At 33.0% G+C, this 20,857-nt stretch overlaps 1 protein-coding gene and 3 non-coding genes across 4 annotated transcripts; 2 read left to right on the plus strand and 2 right to left on the minus strand.

The window, feature by feature from the left end:
- Positions 1-600: 600 nt before the first annotated feature.
- Positions 601-20,768, minus strand: LOC109607346 (glutamate decarboxylase). Its single transcript, XM_020023845.2, has 10 exons — positions 19,939-20,768; positions 9,714-9,950; positions 4,800-5,003; positions 4,477-4,595; positions 4,126-4,377; positions 4,002-4,069; positions 3,162-3,240; positions 2,956-3,105; positions 2,324-2,518; positions 601-2,246 (listed from the first exon to the last, which is right to left on the minus strand). The coding sequence occupies exons 1-10, from the start codon at positions 19,994-19,996 to the stop codon at positions 2,073-2,075; spliced, it is 1,536 nt and encodes a 511-aa protein (XP_019879404.1). The 5' UTR covers positions 19,997-20,768; the 3' UTR covers positions 601-2,072.
- Positions 2,752-2,843, plus strand: Trnai-uau (transfer RNA isoleucine (anticodon UAU)). Its single transcript is given in 2 exon segments — positions 2,752-2,789; positions 2,808-2,843. It is a non-coding gene; the product is annotated as a tRNA-Ile (tRNA).
- Trnah-gug (transfer RNA histidin (anticodon GUG)) lies at positions 10,641-10,712 on the plus strand. The gene has a single exon. It is a non-coding gene; the product is annotated as a tRNA-His (tRNA).
- Positions 12,762-12,833, minus strand: Trnah-gug (transfer RNA histidin (anticodon GUG)). Its single transcript has one exon. It is a non-coding gene; the product is annotated as a tRNA-His (tRNA).
- Positions 20,769-20,857: the final 89 nt, after the last annotated feature.

Genomic DNA, 20,857 nt, shown 5'->3' on the forward strand with positions numbered 1-20,857 from the left:
TACTTCAAAGGTGTGTAGAAATCCTGTTTTATCACGTAAAAAAAAGACCGTACAATGGAAATATTTGAAAATTTAAATACCTACATAAATTGATGTATAACTAATAAAAGCAATAAATATTTTTTAAATTACTTCTAATTTTTATTTTATTGAATTAAAATATTTGAACTATTATTAATTTAATTTAATCTTTGTTTGGTATAACATTAATTAATGTGTTTATCGACACCTATATATGTATTTTTATATTTCGATGTTTTGTTTTATTAATTTCCCAAGGAATTTGGATAATTCAAATTATTTACTACAAAGCTGTGAATAAATCCTGTTTTATCATGTATACGTTTTAGAAATTTACACCTAGATGTCGCTGGGTGTATATTAAATTAAAATACTTCTATTAAAGTATTTAAAAAAATACCGTACAATGGAAGTATTTAAAAATTTAAATACTTTCATAAATTAATGTATAACTAATAAAAAACCAATAAATATTTTTTAAATTACTTCTAATTTTTATTTTAATAAATTAAAATGTTTTTAATGTTATTAATTTAAATTAATCATTGTTTAGTATTAATGTGATCTAAAATAAAACAATTTTTGATAGAATCAAATTTATTCTCAACTCTACATATGTGTTACAAGTAATTGCTCACAACCTTTCGTTGTATTTAAAGCAACTCAAACAATATATTATATGTTTTTTTTTTTTCTACATTTATTGCAATAATAACATCTTTACATTTATCGACACCTACATATGTATATTTATATTTCGATAAATAATTTTTACAAATTACAAAATGAAATCTATACTTTATAATATGGAAGACAATGATTTTGTTACATAGTGGTTTACTGATCAGTCAGATTTGTACAGGTCTTGCAAGACAAAAATCAGTATTAAGCAACAGGATACAACTAAAATATAAAATTTCCATCCATGTCCAATGAATCATCGAATTTAACTTGAATTGACTCTCAATGGAAGTTATATACAATATACTCTAAGGATTTTATGTACTTTGGCAGTAACAACAATATTTACATTAATTTATGAATAAAATTTCGAATATACAACATAAAATAGCTCAAGCAAACCGGAATTAATTGAATACAGCATTAAGATTCAATTCCTTCTTGACATTCTAATAAATATTACCGTCTTGACTTATTTAATAAATGCCGTAGTCAATTTATTCTGTTTCGTTCGTGGGTTGTTAACATATTTTCTGGACCTGCCAGGAATTTATTTATAAAAATTATAACAGTTTGCGTATATTTATATATTTGTTTCTATACATGACTTTAAAATAAACGAATAAAATTTTACTTACAAGTAATCAACAACTAATATTTGTATGTATATAATTTGAAGCACCCTATATCATGGAAGGTTTTGCAAATAGAATTGCTATATGGCAAAACTATATTTTTATACAATAAAACGAAAACGAATTTCTATACAACATTATTGCGTCAGCTACACATTTTTACCATATTAGAAATTTACGCTACGCACACTGAGTGTTTTTGATATTTTCAATATTTTATTTTACACTTAAAGACATATTTAACAGTTATATGTAGTGGTATATAGTCATAAACATAATATTCGTACCATTTCTGAAACAGGTTTATAACACATTATTATAACATCTAGGAATTCAACACACAGATAGGAACAGAAAATTTTCTCCCAAAACATGTTACCTACAATCTAAGTTGATATGTTTTTGTATGATCTTTTTGGTTGTGTTCTAAATATAAGCCTCAAGGGCTACTTTTGCTATACTGCCATCCGTATACCGCGTATTCTAACCCTTAACACTCGACATTGACCTTTAGAAATTGACTAAAACTGTTTGAAATTGACCATATCCTTTTAATCCAATTGACTTTTTTAAAGTAATTAAACGAGTCTAAATATAACAATATATATTATCTAACACATTTAAATAATCATTTAACAAACATAACACGTTTTTTGCTATACCTACTTGTCGTTGATTTTGAGAGAAAATTTTTCGGAGAAACATAGACATGTTATAGTAAAACATTTAACTGATTTAGAGATCATGGCCTAAACGGTCCATTTCACTCAACATGAAGTCGACATCTTTTTCTGTGACGGCCGCCGAGGAAATGATGCTTCTGAAGAAGTTTGGTCTTCTGTCGTCCGGCTGATAGCCGACCATCAACGTGCCACTCTGCATCATTCTTGCCTTAAGAATCGGGCACATCTGAAAACCACATTCCTCTTTTCCTTCTGCCCCTTCTAATTGTTTTGTTAAAAGCTGAAAATTGCGATAAAATTTACCTTGCCCAATTCCTGTTCTCTGCTGGGAGAGTGCGGCACCTTCCTGAGCCTAGACGGGATGTACCAGAAGCTGACGTTCACCATTTCGGGTTCTAAGATGAGGTAAAATTTGTCGGGTTGGTCCTTGATCCTTTTCACCATGTACTCGGATAGTTCCATCAGTCTGTCCATGTGCTGCTCGAAGCCGTGATCGCCCTAAAGTAATCACAAAATTTTCTGTTTTAGGGAAAATAACACTCAACTTACATTTTTTTTATTGTTATACGTGTTTCTTCTAACATATTAAAGTATTAAATTTTTTTATATATTTTATATTGCAAAATTGTTTAATTATGTCTAAAATTATGTCATTTATCATATTTATTGATTAAAAAGTTGACGATCAAACTGGAGGAATATATAGTATTGAAATAGAAAATCGTATGTAGTCCCCAGTGGCGCAATTGGTTAGCGCACGGTACTTATAAGACAGTAGTCGTGAGCGATGCCGGGGTTGTGAGTTCGAGCCTCACCTGGGGAACAAATTTTTTTACTACTCATTTGTCACAAACTTAACGTTAATTACTCAGCAAGTTAGTCTCATTTTTGTAACATATAAGAACATACATAATAAAAAATGTATTTAAACATACTTTAGCTCTCCATTGAAGCCACAATTTGAAGATATCGTTGTGACGGCCGCATTGAATCACCTTATCGCCAGTATCGAATTTAATATCGTACAGTTTATCTTGCATGAACAAGTAATCAGCAGACATTTGATTACAGCTCATCAAAAGACCCTGAAATAACAAGCGTCGTGATTAATTAATGTTTTCAGTTAAGCAAAACAACGTACGTCTTCTTTGAAGTGAATTGTTGAGCATTGCAACAAAGCCCCCATCAGTTTATGGGGATTCCAGGTCACTGAATCAGCTCTGAAAAATATAAAATTTGTAATGCGCATAAATTTCCAATTTTTGTTCAAGTCACACACAAAAAGGCTCATCAAACACTGAAGCTATAATAATAATAATTGACTTGAGGATTGAATCGCCCGGTAATGGATGAGTTTTAAGTCAATAGGAAAGTGTTTTACCCCCAAGTGCCGTCGGCGTTTTCACAGAGGAGAAGTGTTTTTAAACCCATAAGTAGCTTTCATGCAAATCGATGCGCACTTTACGGATTATCAGAGGTTTTATTAGGGGTCGCCGGATCGCATTATCGATTTCGAATTGCCTATTACCGCATCCAAACAAAAAACGGATTTGACTATAAACTCGTAAAACCGCCATTGTATGACTCGCATAAAAATTCAAAACGACGATTAAGTAGAATATAGAAAGGTAGCACAGTCAATGTTACGGTTTAATGTCGTCATAATTCAATACAAAAAATTGGAATTGTCGTACAAATTTCGTGTGAATAATTGAAACTTTTCAGAAGTAGGAAAACAAGTCGAACTGAAAGGGAAAGCTTGTCGGAAATCTGAACGTAATCCCTGATTACATGGGAATCCGGCAGCTGGTGTCTTTCAAACGCCGACACAAGATTACTTGATCAAGTCCTAGTTTAATTGCGGGGCTCTATAAAACAGTTGGGTCTGCTTCGCAACGAGGGTAAAAACACTCGTTGCACAGCTGGAGTTTTAGTTCCTTGTCTGGTCGTTCAAATTAAAACGTCTTTTGATTTTACTCACCTTTCCACGCCGGACAATCGGGGATGTCTGTACTTCTTGGACAGCAACAGTCCACCACCCCAGGCGGCCTGAACGAGAACAGAAATTTATTTATTAAGGCAACACTGAAAATTGTTTAACGTACGTCGACGTGGAGCCACATGCCGTACTTCTGACAAATGTCGGCGATGTCGTTGATGGGGTCGAAAGCGCCCAAGACCGTTGTTCCAGCGGTTACGCACACGAAGAACGGGATGTGTCCCTTGTTTTTCCTTTCAATCACCAAACGCTCGAGTTCCGAAGGAATCATTCTGCCGTGTTCGTCGGACGGGACCATCAAGCAGTTGTCGGTGCCGAGACCGCAGACCGATGCGCAAGATTTAACCGAATAGTGACTCTGAAACAATAAAATACATCAACTCTTTGTGGAATGATGGAAAGGAAATTGTGGTTATTTCGGACAGGATATTGGTTTCTGGTGTCATTTTCCCCGTACCTGATCGGACGTGAACATCACCAGTTGCCCTTGTATCGTCGCAATTCCTTTCTCTTTGTAGTTGGGGAACATTTTGTGTCTGGCTGCCAAGAACGCGTACAAGTTGGATATTGAGCCGCCTGCAAGAATTGAAATTCAAAATTTAGGTGCTCGTTGGATCCAGATGTTGTGAATTAACACGCTCCCTCTATTTGAATTGTAAATCAGTCGCTTGTTGACAAAGGGGCTTAAAGGATTTACGAAATTGTTTGTTAGTAGTAAATTAATTGTTAAACAGTATTTGAATGTGATTACGTCACACGTAACGTGGAAACGTTACTGACCTGGAGCTAGAATGGAATCACCATTGACCCAGTTGCTTCCGATGATTTCCCTCATGTGAGTCATGACGACGTTCTCCATCAAGATGAAAACAGGTGCAATTTCGTACGTAAACATGTTAGTGTTGGCGGTGGCGGTCAACCATTCACCGGCCATCGATATCAGATCCAAACCGCAGGAGAGCTGGTTGAAAAATCTCGGGTGTCCTGAAATCAAAATTGTGAATATTTTTCAACCCGGCGTTTCAATGAATCGACGGCCGCCTTGTAAAACATCCAGACCATCAATCTGCCATTATTTCGCACTATTGCTCAGAATAATTGAATGTCAGTGGACTCGAAACAAAGACATTACTCGCGGACGGTGAACACCCTCCACTCCAGACACGTGACCTATTGGATTACGACTAATCCCTTTTCCTGGGATAAACATCAGAAAGATCGACGTCGGAGGACGTCAAAGAGCCACACTTTCAATTGCTGGTCACAATTAACCGAAGAGTACAAAATATTTTAAACAATTCATGAAGAAAACTGAATATTAAAAGATTAGAAGTACATTGTTGTTTGTAATATACAATGAGGGGTCCCCCTTTGATAACTTTTGAATGGAACAAGATATTCTAGATACCATAGGGGTTCTATCAACTAGTTTTTTTTAATAGTCTTCTGATACTCGTTTCAAAGGTAATTTTATTTTCTAATTCTATTTGCTGATTAAAATGAGATGAGCAATTGATTATTAGATATATTAGATAAATTTTCATAAAAACTATACAATTTTATTATCAGGTATTCTTACAAAAAATTGTGCTTATAACGTTATAAGGGAAAGGGAGTTTTAGAATATGATATCACATTATTGATGATAAATTTCCCAAGAATTTTTATAGCATTCTTTAAAAAATTATAGTTATTAACATATATGCTTCTGAGAAGATTATCTCACATGTCACCCATAAACTTATTCCTTGGAAATCAATAAATAATTCCATCATTAATGTAGTTTTTTAGTCTCCAAGAGGATTATCTACATATGTGACCAACAAATTCATTCCTTAGGAATCGATGAGTAATTCTATCATTAATGTATTTTTTTAATAAATTAAACATCCATTTGTTGATAATTTAAATTAAAGTACCCTTTTGTATTAATAACTGTTAACAATGTGCATATTTTAATTTAATAAAGTATATGATTAATGTAATTAAATGTAATTAATAAAATGTATTAAAAATAAATATAATAAATGAAAATTTCATTTCATAAGAGATTTTATAGCATCGATTTATAAAATTTTAATAATTAATATCTGCAATATGTCTCCAAGAGGATTATCTACATATGTGTGACCCACACATTTATTTCTTGGGTATCGATGAATTAATGTATTTTTTTAATAAATTAAATACCCAATTGTTGATAATTTAAATTAAAGTCCCTTTTGTAGAAGGAACTGTTAAAAATGTCTATATTTTAATTTAATAAACTATGTAATTAACTATGTAAATAAGTAATAATAAAATGTATTAAAAATTAAAATAATAAATGAAAATTTCAATTCATAAGAGATTTTATAGCACAGATTTATAAAATTTTAATAATTAATATCTGCAATATTTCCCCTAGAGGATTATCTACATATGTGACCAACAAATTCATTCCTTGGGAATCGATGAATAATTCCATTTAATAAATTAAATACCTATTTGTTTATAATATAAATTAAAGTACCCTTTTGTATTAATAACTATTAACAATGTGTATATTTTAATTTAATAGATTATTTAATGTAATTAAATATAATTAATAAAATGTATTAAAAATAAATATAATAAATGAAAATTTCATATCATAAGAGATTTTATAGCACAGATTTATAAAATATTAGTTATTAATATCTGCAATTTGTTTCCAAGAGAATTATCTACATATGTGACCAACTAATTCATTCATTGGGAATCGATGAATAATTCCATCATTAATGTATTTTTTTTAATAAATTAAACATCCATTTGTTGATAATTTAAATTAAAGTACCCCTTTGTTTTAATAACTGTTAACAATGTGTATATTTTAATTTAATGTAATTAAATATAATTAATAAAATGTATTAAAAATTAATATAGTAAATGAAAATTTCATTTCGTAAGAGATTTTATAACATTTTAGTAATTAATATCTGCAATATGTCTCTAATAGCCTGAACATATGACCCACATATTCATTCTTTGGGAATCAATGATTTTCTTTAGTGAACTAAATATCCATTCGATAATAACTTAAGAAAAAAATGTAATACAAATAAAAAGTATTATAAATATTAATAAATATATAATAATGCAATAAATAATGTTTATGTTGTTGGCAAAAAAGAAAAACACACGTCCTAACACACAGATTTTGACTTGACATAATCCCAATAGCTGGAAGTGGAAGGATCACCCCACGCACCCCCATCGGAGTGGTGTAATTAAGGGCACTCAAAGCGCACCCCTCCGGCCCGTGCGGGATTAAAAACTACCCCCCATGCACACCGCCGCTTCCATCCTTTAAGCTCAGGAATGCGCTCTTTATGCTCCGTTGATAAATTGCACCGCGTTCCCGACGTCGTCCCGAATGTTTCGTTTTATTGAATTTGCACGATGAATTATTAGTTTATGGTCGGTTCGAAATCTGTCCAGGCATCCGAGACATTCCAATTATCCCAGGAATGTTCAATCGACAGACACCTTTGGCACGTCGATTCAAGTTAAGTTAAAGAAAAAAAAAAGTGTAAGAGAATTCGGACAACTGATAATCCGTAATCCTGCGATTAGCAGGAAATACTTTTAGAGGCATTTAAGGAGCGGGGAACTGAGTGGCGGGAATTGCACCCGGACCCTCCACTAATCTGTGTCTGAAAGCGACAGGAATCATGTCCATCGGCTCGGAAAATGACGCTCTAAAGACATACGGGACGGGGCGACTGCCCCCTGCACGTACTGCGGCACAGGGTGTTGCCCGTCCGCCGCACACGCCGTTTGATTTATGCGTTTTAATTGAAAGTACGAGGCTCTCGATCGTTGCTAATTTGTTATAATTGTTTAAGGGTGCCTTGGCAAAACATCCAGACATCCACGACGGCAGACATTCCATTAAAATCCTTGTCCGCATTGTCCGTATAAAAGGCGGCGTATTTCACGGCGATGTGAGCAAACTAAAAGCCGAGATCATACGTGTCAAAACCATCTGTTTGCCTTGCTTTTTCATTCAGTTGCAGTGAATAAAAACGAATGGCCCCGGGAATGTAATTCCGGGCCGGGAAGGGACAGGAAAATCCTGCGGCTTACACGGCTTACCGGGTCCGACTATCAAACTTATACCCGGAGACTAATTCATGGGGTCTATTCGCTGGAGATGCGGAGACGTGACGTTTATGGTGTCTGTGGAGGAGAGATTTTTTTAAGAGATTGAATTCGAGTTTTATTTTACTGTTCACTTCAATTTCAAGACTGAGCAATAATTTACTTAATTGCTTCTTAAGATTTTAGTTCCTTCTTAATTGCCTGGACCAGATTAGACCGATGAAGGAAACAATGGCACCATTAGAACGGCACTTGATTTTACCCCGCACCCCTAATTCCTAATTCCGGTCTACCAAACAATAATTCTTAATTGCGGTCCCTCAATCAATATAGTATAAACCAAACAACTAATAAATACATCCATTCAACGGGGCCACAAGTGACGTGGACGCTGACAGGTCGACAGTGTTACAGTAACCCGCTGGAGATGTTAAATGAATGGAAACACCCTTGCGTCCCAGGGGGCCCAAATTGAATGCAATCAGGGTCGGTTTGAGGCAAGACTATTCTAGATAATAAACACACAATGAGTGACGCGTGCCGACAAACACCAACACCACTGCGGTTTTTCGATAACACTTTCTGTGTGCTTTTCTCTGTTTGTTTATTCATTTAAAACTTTTCGCAAAGGGTGTTTTCTATGAAAAGTTGGTTGAATGCAAAGTAAGATTAATGGAAAAAAAGATTCTCATTTTACAGTGATAAAATCAATTAATGGAAACCATTTTCGTGGATTAAAACCAAATAAATTTTTCATCGCTTCTTCGTGGTGTTGAGCAAAAGAATCCAAATTGAAAACAGCCACGAGTAGCGTTCCCTCAGGATGTTCGCAGGAAGTGGCTGCGCGATATCGGGGCGTTTTCCTTGCAGGAAATGCCAGCAAAAGACGACACACGGCGGAAAACCACCCCCGCATCACTGAATGGCCCGTTAATAACGCTCCCATGCTGATATCCACCGCTGATTCAATTATTCACACACCCGAGCTATTTACTCTGTCACTGTTGATGTAACATACGTCTGATTATGTTTAGATTACTGGTTGGATTTAGATAGTTGGAGGGCTGGTTTTCTACCCTTTAAGCGTGGGTGGCAATTAAATTTAGAACTGATGTCTCCACATTTAATGCCTTGTCACAAACATCAACATAAGTTTAACGATTGAAGCAACAAACCCCCGCATTAAAAACAATAAAATTATTCATTTAAAGTCAATCAAATCTGAAGGCTCAATGATTGGTGGAGAGAGGTCGACGCGACCCCTTCGTAGCTGCGACGGCAAATCTGTTTGCTTTCATATCTCCGAGAGTACGTTGTAATTCAATGATAATATGTTATCTACCCCAAAGCAGATTGCGGCCAGAATAATAATGACTTGGGGGTGAATCTTTTTTCATCCGTGTTACATAAATTTCCAAGATTATGCGGCTGGGGGGCTTTGGCTTTTTAATAGGTTCAAATTGAATTTCTCACCAAATTACCCGCCGACTTGTGGGGGGTGCTAATTTCGGTTTTAGACGAGATATATTTTTAATTTCCATAAAAGGTTATTTTAATTAGTACACTCACCGGTCTTGACTTGGTACTTGAGGGTGGTGGCGCAGTCGTGGACTAGCTGTTGCAGGTTGACGCCCTCCTGGGGCACGTGGAGGTCCAGCAGCTTCTGCATGTCCTCGGGATGGTGGAAGTCGAGGACCTTCTCGTTCCTGTCGTTGGTCTGGTTGACGAAGTCCAGCAGCACGTCGATGACCCGCTGGAGGAACTCGCGTGTCGCCGGGCCGCTGTCCGTTTTGTACGGCAGTATGTCTGCAATGAAGGATGGGAGGAAATCTGTTATTCGGTACGTAATTTCGTTTCGATGCGAGGCATCGTCATATCTGTGTCATTCTTCAAGCCTAATCCTCTCCACGCCGCTCTATTTACTACGTAATACCCGCACATTTGTCTTGTGCCTTGTACGCAGGAAAATACCCTATAAATTCCTGTTTGAAGATCATTAATAAAGGGAAGGTTCGAGGAGATAAATGTGGTGTAATGGCCGTTTTATCATTATTTAAAGGGGAGTCATAAATCTTCATAAAATTACAAAAATTTATGTCAAAAAATGAACGCAATAAAATATGTAATATTACCTGTATTTTCTTCGTTTTCTTGACATGTCTTGGATGTTAATGTTTAAAATATGAGCTTAACCAACCTTTTATGAATTTAACTAATTTATGTCATAAAATGATTATAATAAAAGATTTAATATTACCTGAATATTCTTCGTTTTCTTGACATATCTTAGATGCTAATGTTTAAAATATGAGTTTAACCAACTGTTATGTATTTAACTAAGGTCAAGGAGACAATTCAAACTGTTTATCTGCTACAATATTGGATGCTAAAAATAAGTTAATTGCGGTTTTATGGAATTTACGATAAAAAGTGCATTGTTACAGATGTTGGACAATATTATTAGTCATCTCAATAAATGTTGCAACGCCTTCGATAGCCGTGATCGTCTAGTGGTTAGGACCCTACGTTGTGGCCGTAGTAACCCAGGTTCGAATCCTGGTCACGGCAATGTTACAAACATTGTCACGGGAAGGCAATTTTTTTAATTTTACTTTTTATGTTTTCGGTAAGAATTTCGAACAAATTGTATGTGTTTGACAATTGTCTTTTATATCATATATATGTAAAATGTTGCCTCCTTTATCAAAATATATGCTATGAATTTTGTACTTAATTAGACAGTTTTCAGGAGAAAATATTTTTATAAGCTGTAAATGAACTAAGTAATTAAAATTATAAATATTCGAATAAATTAAAATGCAGTAATTATTTATATCAAAGAAAGAACAGAATATATTATTAAGTTATTACACATTATTGAAAGGGATAACTACTGTGTAGTTCTGGCTGGGTTAAACTGTTCTAATAAACTGGGTGACTCCACCATGTTGTCTAAAATCTTCAAAACATCAGAAAACAATATATTATTACAATTAAAAAACAATGATAAGTCATTAAGGAATAGAAAGAAATGAAGAGGTCCAAAATTGAATCCTTGTAGCACACCAGAGAAGTCTTTTGATTTAAATCAATTGTAATTATTCTCGTATGAGTCTTTACTTTGTTGAAAATTATAGAATGGCATTAATTACTTTTATTCTTTTCATTTGACACATACTCAGTAAATATTAAGTTATTTAATGTTGAACAATCCTCGTTAAAATAGATAACATTTCAGTTAATAATACAGTTGTGTATGAACTGATTATTCCTATATCTTTAAGATACTGAATAGGATGGAAATACGTCTGTAGTTTTGGATGTTACCTGAATTTCCCGATTTTAAAATAGGGCCAATTCGAAGAATTTAGAATTAAAGGTTCCAACATAACAGCCCAACAGTTTTTCAGTAAAAAACACAGTATTGCATCATAGTTAAATGTAGTTACATTTACATCCATTTAAAACAACCTGAGGAAAGTTGGTGATACATTTAATATTCATTCAGCAAATGTTGAACAAAAGTTTAAAACGATTTTTTTAAACTACGGTTTGTTGACAATTAAGAAGAATACGGAAGCACATTTTTTGTCATCGTACAAATAAAAATTCCAGGGAAGTTCGCGTACATTGTTGCACATAGTTGGAATGTAAACGATGAAAATGGGGCTCAAGGGAGTTTTAATTAAAACCAAACTTTCCCCTCCGCAACGCATTCCTTTTGCCGGTTAACCAGTGACGTGCTTTACAATCCCAAATTAAATTTTTCTCAAGCCTTAATTAATTCTGTTCTATTTGCATAATTATCAACTGAACAGTAATTGTTTAGAAGAAAATTTAATTAATTAATTTATAACAAGTCTAATATAAAATATTAGTAATATTTTTATATTTTAATTAAATAATTTTATATAAATTGTTATGCAAATTCTTAGTCTTTGATGATCTAAATTAACTTTATTTTCATACTTATCAACAAAAAAATATTTATATTATAATTTATAATTCAAACAATGTTTTAGGACAATATATTTTAATAAATAAATCATTTTGTTACTTCTTGATCTCCGAGGCTTTAAATTAATCTTTCCATCCGTATAATTATCAACAAACAAAATAAATTTTCATATTTATACAATTTATAAATGATGGGTATTTTATTATAAAATTATATATAAATATTTGAAAGTCAATCCATTTATATAATTTTGAACAAAACAAAAAATTAATATTAGAATCAATATATAACTGTACTTAATTGTAATATTTATTTTTATATATACATGTTTCTTGGAATGTTTACTTAAAAAGTTTCAAGGGGTGTCACGCCACTGAATGAAATTTCGAAATTTTCCAATAAAGTATCCAGAGGGATGGAATATAGGAAACAACAGACTGTGCCCGTCCGCCACGTCGGGCAGCAGATGTTTCCAGGCTACCCCATCTTTGCGACGGAATTGAATATTGCTTCCCTGACGTTCCCGATTCTTAATTGAAACACTGCCTGTCCGTCAACTTTCCCATTGTGAAACACAAACAATTTGTTCGGAATTCTTGTGCATAATTTAAAACGTAAAATTAAAAAAATTTGCCTTCCCGTGACAATGTTTGTAACATTGCCGTGACCAGGATTCGAACCTGGGTTACTACGGCCACAACGTAGGGTCCTAACCACTAGACGATCACGGCTATCGAAGACGTTGAGACTATTAGTTCAAGAACCACATTTGGAGACCGTAATTAACGTAACGCTCCAATTAACGTTGGTTATTAAATAGAAAGTGGACAATTTTCTATTTAATTACACGTTCAATTAAACGCCACAAGTTATTTATGATAATTAATTACAAAAAAAACTATAAAAATTTCTTGGTGGCATCAAAACAATTTCTATGGTGAGGTGAGGTAAATCAATATTTGCCCACGATAATTTATCAATGATATATATGTTAAGATTAAGCCCGGATAAAGTGGTTGACGGATGGGCTCTTAAATGGGGATGTAAAAGACTAAATCCAGGGCGGCCGCCGCCGTCTACCATCCCCCGGGATACTTAAGAATACTCTTGGGTTTTTAAGGATTTATCCACACCCATACCCTCGCTTACGCATCGCCTGCCTGTCATACACTTCCTCACGGATGCCAGATAAGCGATATAAAAAAATAACGTACCGTCTGAGGGTAATTGAAAAATGAAGTCGAAGCTTTTGGAGTATCCACTTTGTTTTCTATGGGAAATGTTATTGTCACAATTGTTTCCAATGTCATGTATATAATTTAAAAACAAACGATGTAAAAATGTTTAAGAATAATTAAAATATGAAATTAACGATACGAAATGTTTTTATTACAAATTTGTATCGATGAATATAATTTTCTAAATTTCTAATATAAAGACAAATAATAATTTTTGGTGAAATCAACGTATGGTAAATAGAAAACAGTTACAGAAGAATAAATGAATAGAATTTTAATCGAAGGGAGTTTATTTTGAATGAATAATACAATATTTTATTTAAAATGTTGTATTAATAGTATCATTTGTAATATAATTCACTTTAGTGCACAAACTTCAAACCATTATTGCAACTGAGGAGCTTATTTAGTCAATAGAAAATATGAGCTCCTTGTTTATGACATGTCCCATTAAAGATTTTAAGAAATCTTGAAGAAGTTAAATGGGAAATTTTACCTTATTCACCATACAATTTTGATATTACCCCATGTGTCTATTCTCTACCATATATTACGAAATAAACGATTTAATTCTGAAGAGAAGGTCAAATCTTAGGTTGATCTTATCTTCAATTATAAGAACCCTTTTGGTGAAATCAACGTATGGTAAATAGAAAACAGTTACTGAAGAATAACTCTATAATAATAATAATAATAAATTAATAGAATTTCAATAGAAGGAAGTTAATTTTGATGAGAAGTTGATCCATTTTGAATGAATAACACATTATTTTATTTAAAATGTATTAATACTCTCATTTGTAATATAATTTTCTCTAGTGCACTAACTACAAACAATTAAAGCAACTGAGGAGCTTATTTAGTCATTAGAAAAGATTCCTCCTTGATTATGACATGTCACATTAAAGATTTAAAAAAATTTTGAAAAAGTTTTTCTTCATTTACCATACAATTTTGATATTATTCCATGTGTCTATCCTCTACAATTCTTTACGAAATAAACAGTTTAATTCTGAAGAAGGGGTCAAATCTAAGTTTGATCTTATCTTCAGAATCCATTGGCAAACATTCATTGAATATTTGGTTAAATAAAAGAAAAACGTAAAAAGTTTAAAGAATTTCATCAGTCATTTCCACTTTCGAGGCTATTTTCTATATTCCTCAGTTCAATCAATGTTAGAAAACTTTTATTAAACATAAATAAAAAACACATTAACTCTGGAAAGACATTAAAGTAGGCGAGAAAAGTTGGGAGGCCGAAAGCCATCAAAAACTGTTCAAATTCCGATACACCCGAAATAAAAACATCCATCCATATATCAATATTATGTGGCGGAATTGAAAAAAGGGTATATCGGAGCGAAATTCGTTTGTTACCATCTGGCGCATAGTGGGAAAGAGGTGGGAGGCCGAATCAATATGTCTGAATTCCATCCACAGTTTCCAGAGTTAGTGGTCTGGATAATTGGGGAATATTAAGCTGGCACACTGTTGGAATCTAACACACCCACGCACACACATTTACAGACATTTGCTTCAACTATTTTGAAAGCTCAGCTTACAGTTTAATGCGCTTTTTAATGCGGTCATTGCGAGACTTTAATGAAAGAGTTGTTCCGTACACTTCACCTCAGTTTTAACGATTACATATTAAATCCGACTTAAGGAACAAATCGCAGTTTCGTCGGGCGGCAACTTTTCCAATTAAATTAAAGCGATAAGCAACCATCGCACTTCGGAGTGGTGTGGGGTGGTAAAAGTTTACCGGACAACATAAAACGATATCAGTGGCCGGAAATATGCTCGTCGAGTGTCTAGTTTATATTCGCAAATAGGGTGGTAAATCTATATACACTGGGGTACGCTGATAAGCTCGAAATTAATTTAAATTCGTTTGCACAGGTTTCATTAAATAAAAACTTGTTTAGTTTGCGCCCACTGATTAACCGTGATAGACGGTTATGAGCTGGTAATTTTGATTCGCAAACCACCACAATGTTTCAATATGTAAATATGTTGAGGGTGTTTTCAATCAAAAATTTTTTATTAAATTGACAAATGATCGATTCTCCTGTTGTTTAACATTATTCTATACAATAATTAACATAATTATTGTTGATACAATACAATTTGTCACGTATTTCTAGATATAATGTCAATAATCATTTTGATAAAAGAATATTAAGTCTACAAAAGCTAAAACGTTTAAAAATATATAGAAGGAAATAGTTTATTTAAAATATTCTATTTTCTTTATTTTAATATAATATTACATGATAATTATTATTAAAAGTAAAATATTTGATAATATATAACTCAAACAAACAAGGCAATATAATAGTTAAAATCAATAGTAATGATAATTTATTATCGTAAAAAATTACAATTACTGTGTATAATACAATGTGTATTATACAGAGTAACTCAGCTAACTTAATTATTAGAAATTTATGGAGAACGGAAAAAGGTATTGAATTGAAATTTTTAAACTACTTTTGTAGTTCATTTTGAACAAAATCTTCAGTTTTGCTTTGTTTTTATATAACACTCTGTATATTTTTGGATATTTAAATTCTATATGTTATTACAAATAAAATGACTATACTTTATCTCATAGTTTTTGAGTTACAAATTTCTTTCCAAAATGTCTGTAATGTCACCAATTTTGATGTTGGAGAGTTCATTTGTGGTATATACGTTAATCAAGGACTATTCTATAAGGAACCATTAGTAGTACTGCCAAATTTTATACAGAGTGTTCTTTGTTTGCGTTTAATTTTGTACATCTTAAAATATTAATAACTTGGTTATTACTAATGCAACACTATGCATGTTTTAGCATAATTAAATATTAAAAAACTATTCGATTATTGTAACTATTATCAATACATAAATTGAATATTAACAGATATTTACCATGCATAGTAATTTGTACATTTGATTTGTATCTGACAACATTACATTATATTTTTGGTAAAATATCTGTTATATGTAAAGAATATTTATACCAGTGTTGAAAATAACAAAATTTCATGTCACTGTTTTCTAATGAATAAGTTATGTAAATTACCCTGTGTATGACATATATTAAAATCTAATATTTGACACACAATCAAATTAAATTAAATTTTGAAGTTTAAAAACTGTTGAATGGCTTTCTTGCTATAAGTATTTCTAATATTGAACTGATGAATCTCTTTGTTTATTGATTGACAAAATATTCAAAATGTACACACGTACTTCTAAACATAAGATATTTTTTTGTTTAAAAATTACTTAGTGAGAGGAGTAATGATTTAAATAAAGAGAAAATGAATGAAATCGGTTGAATTGGTTAAATACAGTTTTATAAATTTTAAAAGGTTTCCGATAATAATTGTTGAAAAAGTAAAAGCTACAGTAACTAAAGTCTTTAAAAATTTGAAAAGAAACTATTTTAACACCATAAGATTACTGTATTGATGTGAAATTTTTATATCAATTATAACTTTTTCTAGTTTATTTTAAAATTTGCAATTTTACATTAATTTTGTTATTATGAAACACCCTGTATATTTTTTGATATTTAAATTCTATAAGTAATTATAAATAAAATGACTATACTATATCTTGTGATTCTTAAGTTACTAATTTCTTTCCAAAAATTTTGATAGATTTATGGTCTAACTAAAATGTTCGTAAAGTCACCAATTTTGATGTTGGAGAGTTCATATTTGGCGTAAACGTTAACCAAAGACTATTCTCTAAGGGGCCATTAGTAGTACTCCCAAATTTTATACAGAGTGTTTGTTATTTACATTTAATTTTGTGCATCTTAAAACATCAATAACTTTGTTATTACCAATGAAACACCATGTATGTTTTAGCATAATTAAATTGAATATTAAAAAATAAAAATATTAATATTAATATTAAATATGAAAATAACAAATTGTTAAAGATACGAATAATAATTATTGATAAAAGAGATAGAAGTAAAAGCTTAGTACCTAAAGTCTTCAAAATATGAAAGAAAACTATTTTAACACCATTAGATTACTGTTCTTGTTGCTAATAAAACAAAACTAAAAGTAAATGACAAAGAATAATGGTAAACTATCTCTATGTATTTAGTATATTTTTTTCTAACATGGAACAAAATATTATGCATTAATGGCCAAAAGGTGTTATTATTTCATATAATGCATTGGTATCATATGTAACTAAGGGAATACTATTAAATGCATTGAATAATGATAATTCTAACATGAAATTCCATTTAACAATTTGCAACAAATACATATTTGACGCATTAGTTTAATCTAATCTACAATATATTGGCAAACAATGTTGTAAGGTTAGAAAAACATCTAATTCTTAGGATTAATCAAAAATTCACGTGATTTCTTCTTGAATGTTGAATGGCGAATAAATATAAAGCACGCATGTACTCAATGTACATTGTATATGCGTGTTATCAATAAAAACAAATTAATTTTAATTAAATAATAATTAATAACATTAAACAAGGAATTCCACAAACCAAAACATTCGAACATCAAAGAAGACCAAGCGACAGCGACCAAACGATTTAAGCATTTTGACAATTACATTAGAAAAACATCCCTAATCAGGGTTGTATTAAATTAATGTTAAAGTAAATCACCAAAAGAAAATATGATCATAAATGTATGAACGAGAAACAAATAAATGAGTCCCTCGCGAAATCGCCTCGCTTTAAACTCGACCATAAATCGGATGAAAGTCCGCATCGGCCAACGACCGAAATCGTCCTAATCCTCGAAAACAATCAAGTGGCGGGCCCCCGGGGCCGAGTGCACAGGTGCTCGGCCGGATTGAACGCTTTCCCGTGGCCCCCCCTAATTGAGGTTTAAACTGCCTAATTAATCATTTATGCACCCCGGATCTCGCGACACATGACACACGACGGGGCCCTTTTGCACACGCTCCCGCCCGTTCATTTGCGTTTGTCCGACGCGTCCGGGCGCCGCCGTTTTTTGGGCCGACAAAAAACTGCTAATTGCTTCTTGCTACACCGAAAATCCATTAGAAAGTTGCGAATAATTTTTCCTGTACGTCTAACGAAATAGTTTCCCGATTGGTGGCGTTTGTTTTAGGTGAACAAAAGTCCAATTTGACGTTTGCCTTCATCCAGCGTTCCGGAGTTATTAAGGGAATGCTCCTTTTACGCGTTACTTCCATCTCACCTGGCCCATTATTCGCACCCGTCGGGCCAAGTTTTCATTCATTAGAAGAGATTCAAAACACAAAACATCCCGATTATAAGGAACAAAGATCCGCCCTGGCGGAATATTAAAGGTGCAGATGGGGCCCGGGCAAATTACATTTCGGACCTTCCTGCTCCAAATTAAAAATGGCGTTGGTGATTTTAATTGAACAAGAATCAAAGTGAAGGTCAAGGAGAAGGTTTTAATTAATGTGGCCTCATTAGATTATCACATATTTGAATAAATAGTATGAATTTTGCGTCAGAGCAGATATAATTATTTATAAAATTGAGATTATTTTTAAGTGACCAAGCAGGTTTAAAAGTAAAGTTCCTCTTCTAACATTTGGAAACTTAGAAGGTAAGTTACATTTGATTAGTTACTCATCTTCCTTTTTGAAACTTCAAATACTCCTACATCAATAACAAGGCTTACTAGACTAGAATCTTCCAAAAGTTTTAAATAATTTCCATCATTCTGTGTAATTTTTCCAGCAGAAAATTAGAAGCAACAAATTGTTTTTAACTCCTACCAGATCATTTTTACTTTGTTCATTTGGAACCTTTTACACAAAATTTGAGAAGAAACATTGAAAAATTAGTGATTTTCAAATATTTTGTTTGTTAAATAACTCTTGAATACAATCATAATTTTTACTTCTTATTAAACAATTGTTTTCTGTTATTGAAACATATAATTGGTTAAATACATTCTGATGTAATAAATTTTCTTTTCTGGTACCTCAAATATTTTTCCATATTAGTTAAAAAACTGTCAAATTGGAGTGTATATTAAATTTTTTTATTATTTAAATTAGAAGATTCATCTTGACCCTTATAATGAAAATGTTCTACTCTTACTTGACTATTTTTATTTTGAATATTAAAGAAAAAGAAGCAACTTAGAAAGTCAAAAGATTTATAATTGGTTTGACAGAAGAAAATTAACCGAAAAACTCCACTTAGAAGACTAAGATATTGATTATCGATGATGTCACATATCCAACTTACTGACGTAGCCAATATGGCGGCTCCTTTGTTTAATTCAAAGGAATATTTACGAGAAATACTGCTCGATAGATTATTAAAATAAACTAATTATAATATTAGTAGCAGTACCTAAAAAATTGCGAAAAAGTTGGACAAGTCAGAAGGAAAGTAAAGACTCTACTCAATGTACGAAGCTGATCTTAGTCGCCATCTTTACACTTTTCAAAAATCATAGAAAACTTGTATTTTCCTAACTGTTCCGCGTAAGCAACAGCTTCAAAGCCAAAAAATCAATACAAGTGAAACATTAACAAAAAATTGTGCTGTAACAGGTAACAACGGGGTGGAAACCGCTTAGAAGAAATGAAGAGTGTGACTCACCATTGTAGTGGAGTTTGCCGGTGGCGGCGTGGAGCTTATAGTTGGACGTGTTGGCCATGGTGTCGACGTGGACCGAACCTCGGCTGCTGGAGCTGATGTGGTGCAGAGTCTGTGAGCTTCGACGTTCCAAACCCGCTCCAAAGGTCACTCTAGGTGACCCAGTTCGGGGTTGGCGTGCGCCGCCCGCTACGTCACGACGCGTGGGCCGGCGCTGGGGGTGGAGCCAACGGGTTGCCTAGGCAGCGCGGGGGCGGCTTGACGACGCGCGACGGGGTGGCGGCGGCTCGTTATGTGGGTCGGTGCCTGTTTTTTTTTTTTCTGGTGTTTCGTTCAGTTTGCTCGGGCGGTGGCTCCGTCTTTTTTTTTTCTCTCGCAGCCGGTCGTTGTTTTCGGTTGTTGGCGGCGTTGCCGGCGGAACGTGTGGGTTTTTATGGGGGCGGCCGAAATCCGGATTTCGGGTCGCATTAGCCGCCCGACTGGAAAAATAAACAGATACAAGTCGCAACGGATGGGAACGGATTCGGGGCTGGGAGATAAAGTTATACAGATTTTTTTTCTGACTGAATTTATGGAAACATTTTTTTCATTGTTATCAGTGGAATTCTTACCTATACGATACGAAAGACTTAAGTAATGTTGAAACACCAGAAGAGTTATTAATTTTTGTAAACATATAGAAAATCGAAATAGGGAAAAAAATCTTCTCATAACATTTTCAAAACTAGGTCGTATTTGCCCCCTCGAAAATATCAAATATTACTAACAAAAATTTGGGCAGTTTTCGAACAATTATATTGTCATTTATCAAATACAGAGAAATGTTTGTAAATATGAAGAAATAAATGTATGAATTCTAAACATTTTTTATTAGAATTAACTATTTGATATCATATATTATCATTATAATGTTTATATAAAT

The sequence above is a fragment of the Aethina tumida genome, chromosome 1 (genome assembly GCF_024364675.1).
Source record: "Aethina tumida isolate Nest 87 chromosome 1, icAetTumi1.1, whole genome shotgun sequence".
Classification (NCBI taxonomy): Eukaryota; Metazoa; Arthropoda; class Insecta; order Coleoptera; family Nitidulidae; genus Aethina; species Aethina tumida.

Bases quoted from the DNA above. Each gene is read 5' to 3' on its own strand.
- LOC109607346 (XM_020023845.2), bottom strand. From the start codon at position 19,996: ATGGCCAACACGTCCAACTATAAGCTCCACGCCGCCACCGGCAAACTC. The intron at 4,596-4,799 runs GTCAGTAACGTT...CAATTCTTGCAG, and splicing joins TGATTCCATTCTAGCTCCAG to GCGGCTCAATATCCAACTTG. The intron at 4,070-4,125 runs GTACGTTAAACA...GTTCTCGTTCAG, and splicing joins GCATGTGGCTCCACGTCGAC to GCCGCCTGGGGTGGTGGACT.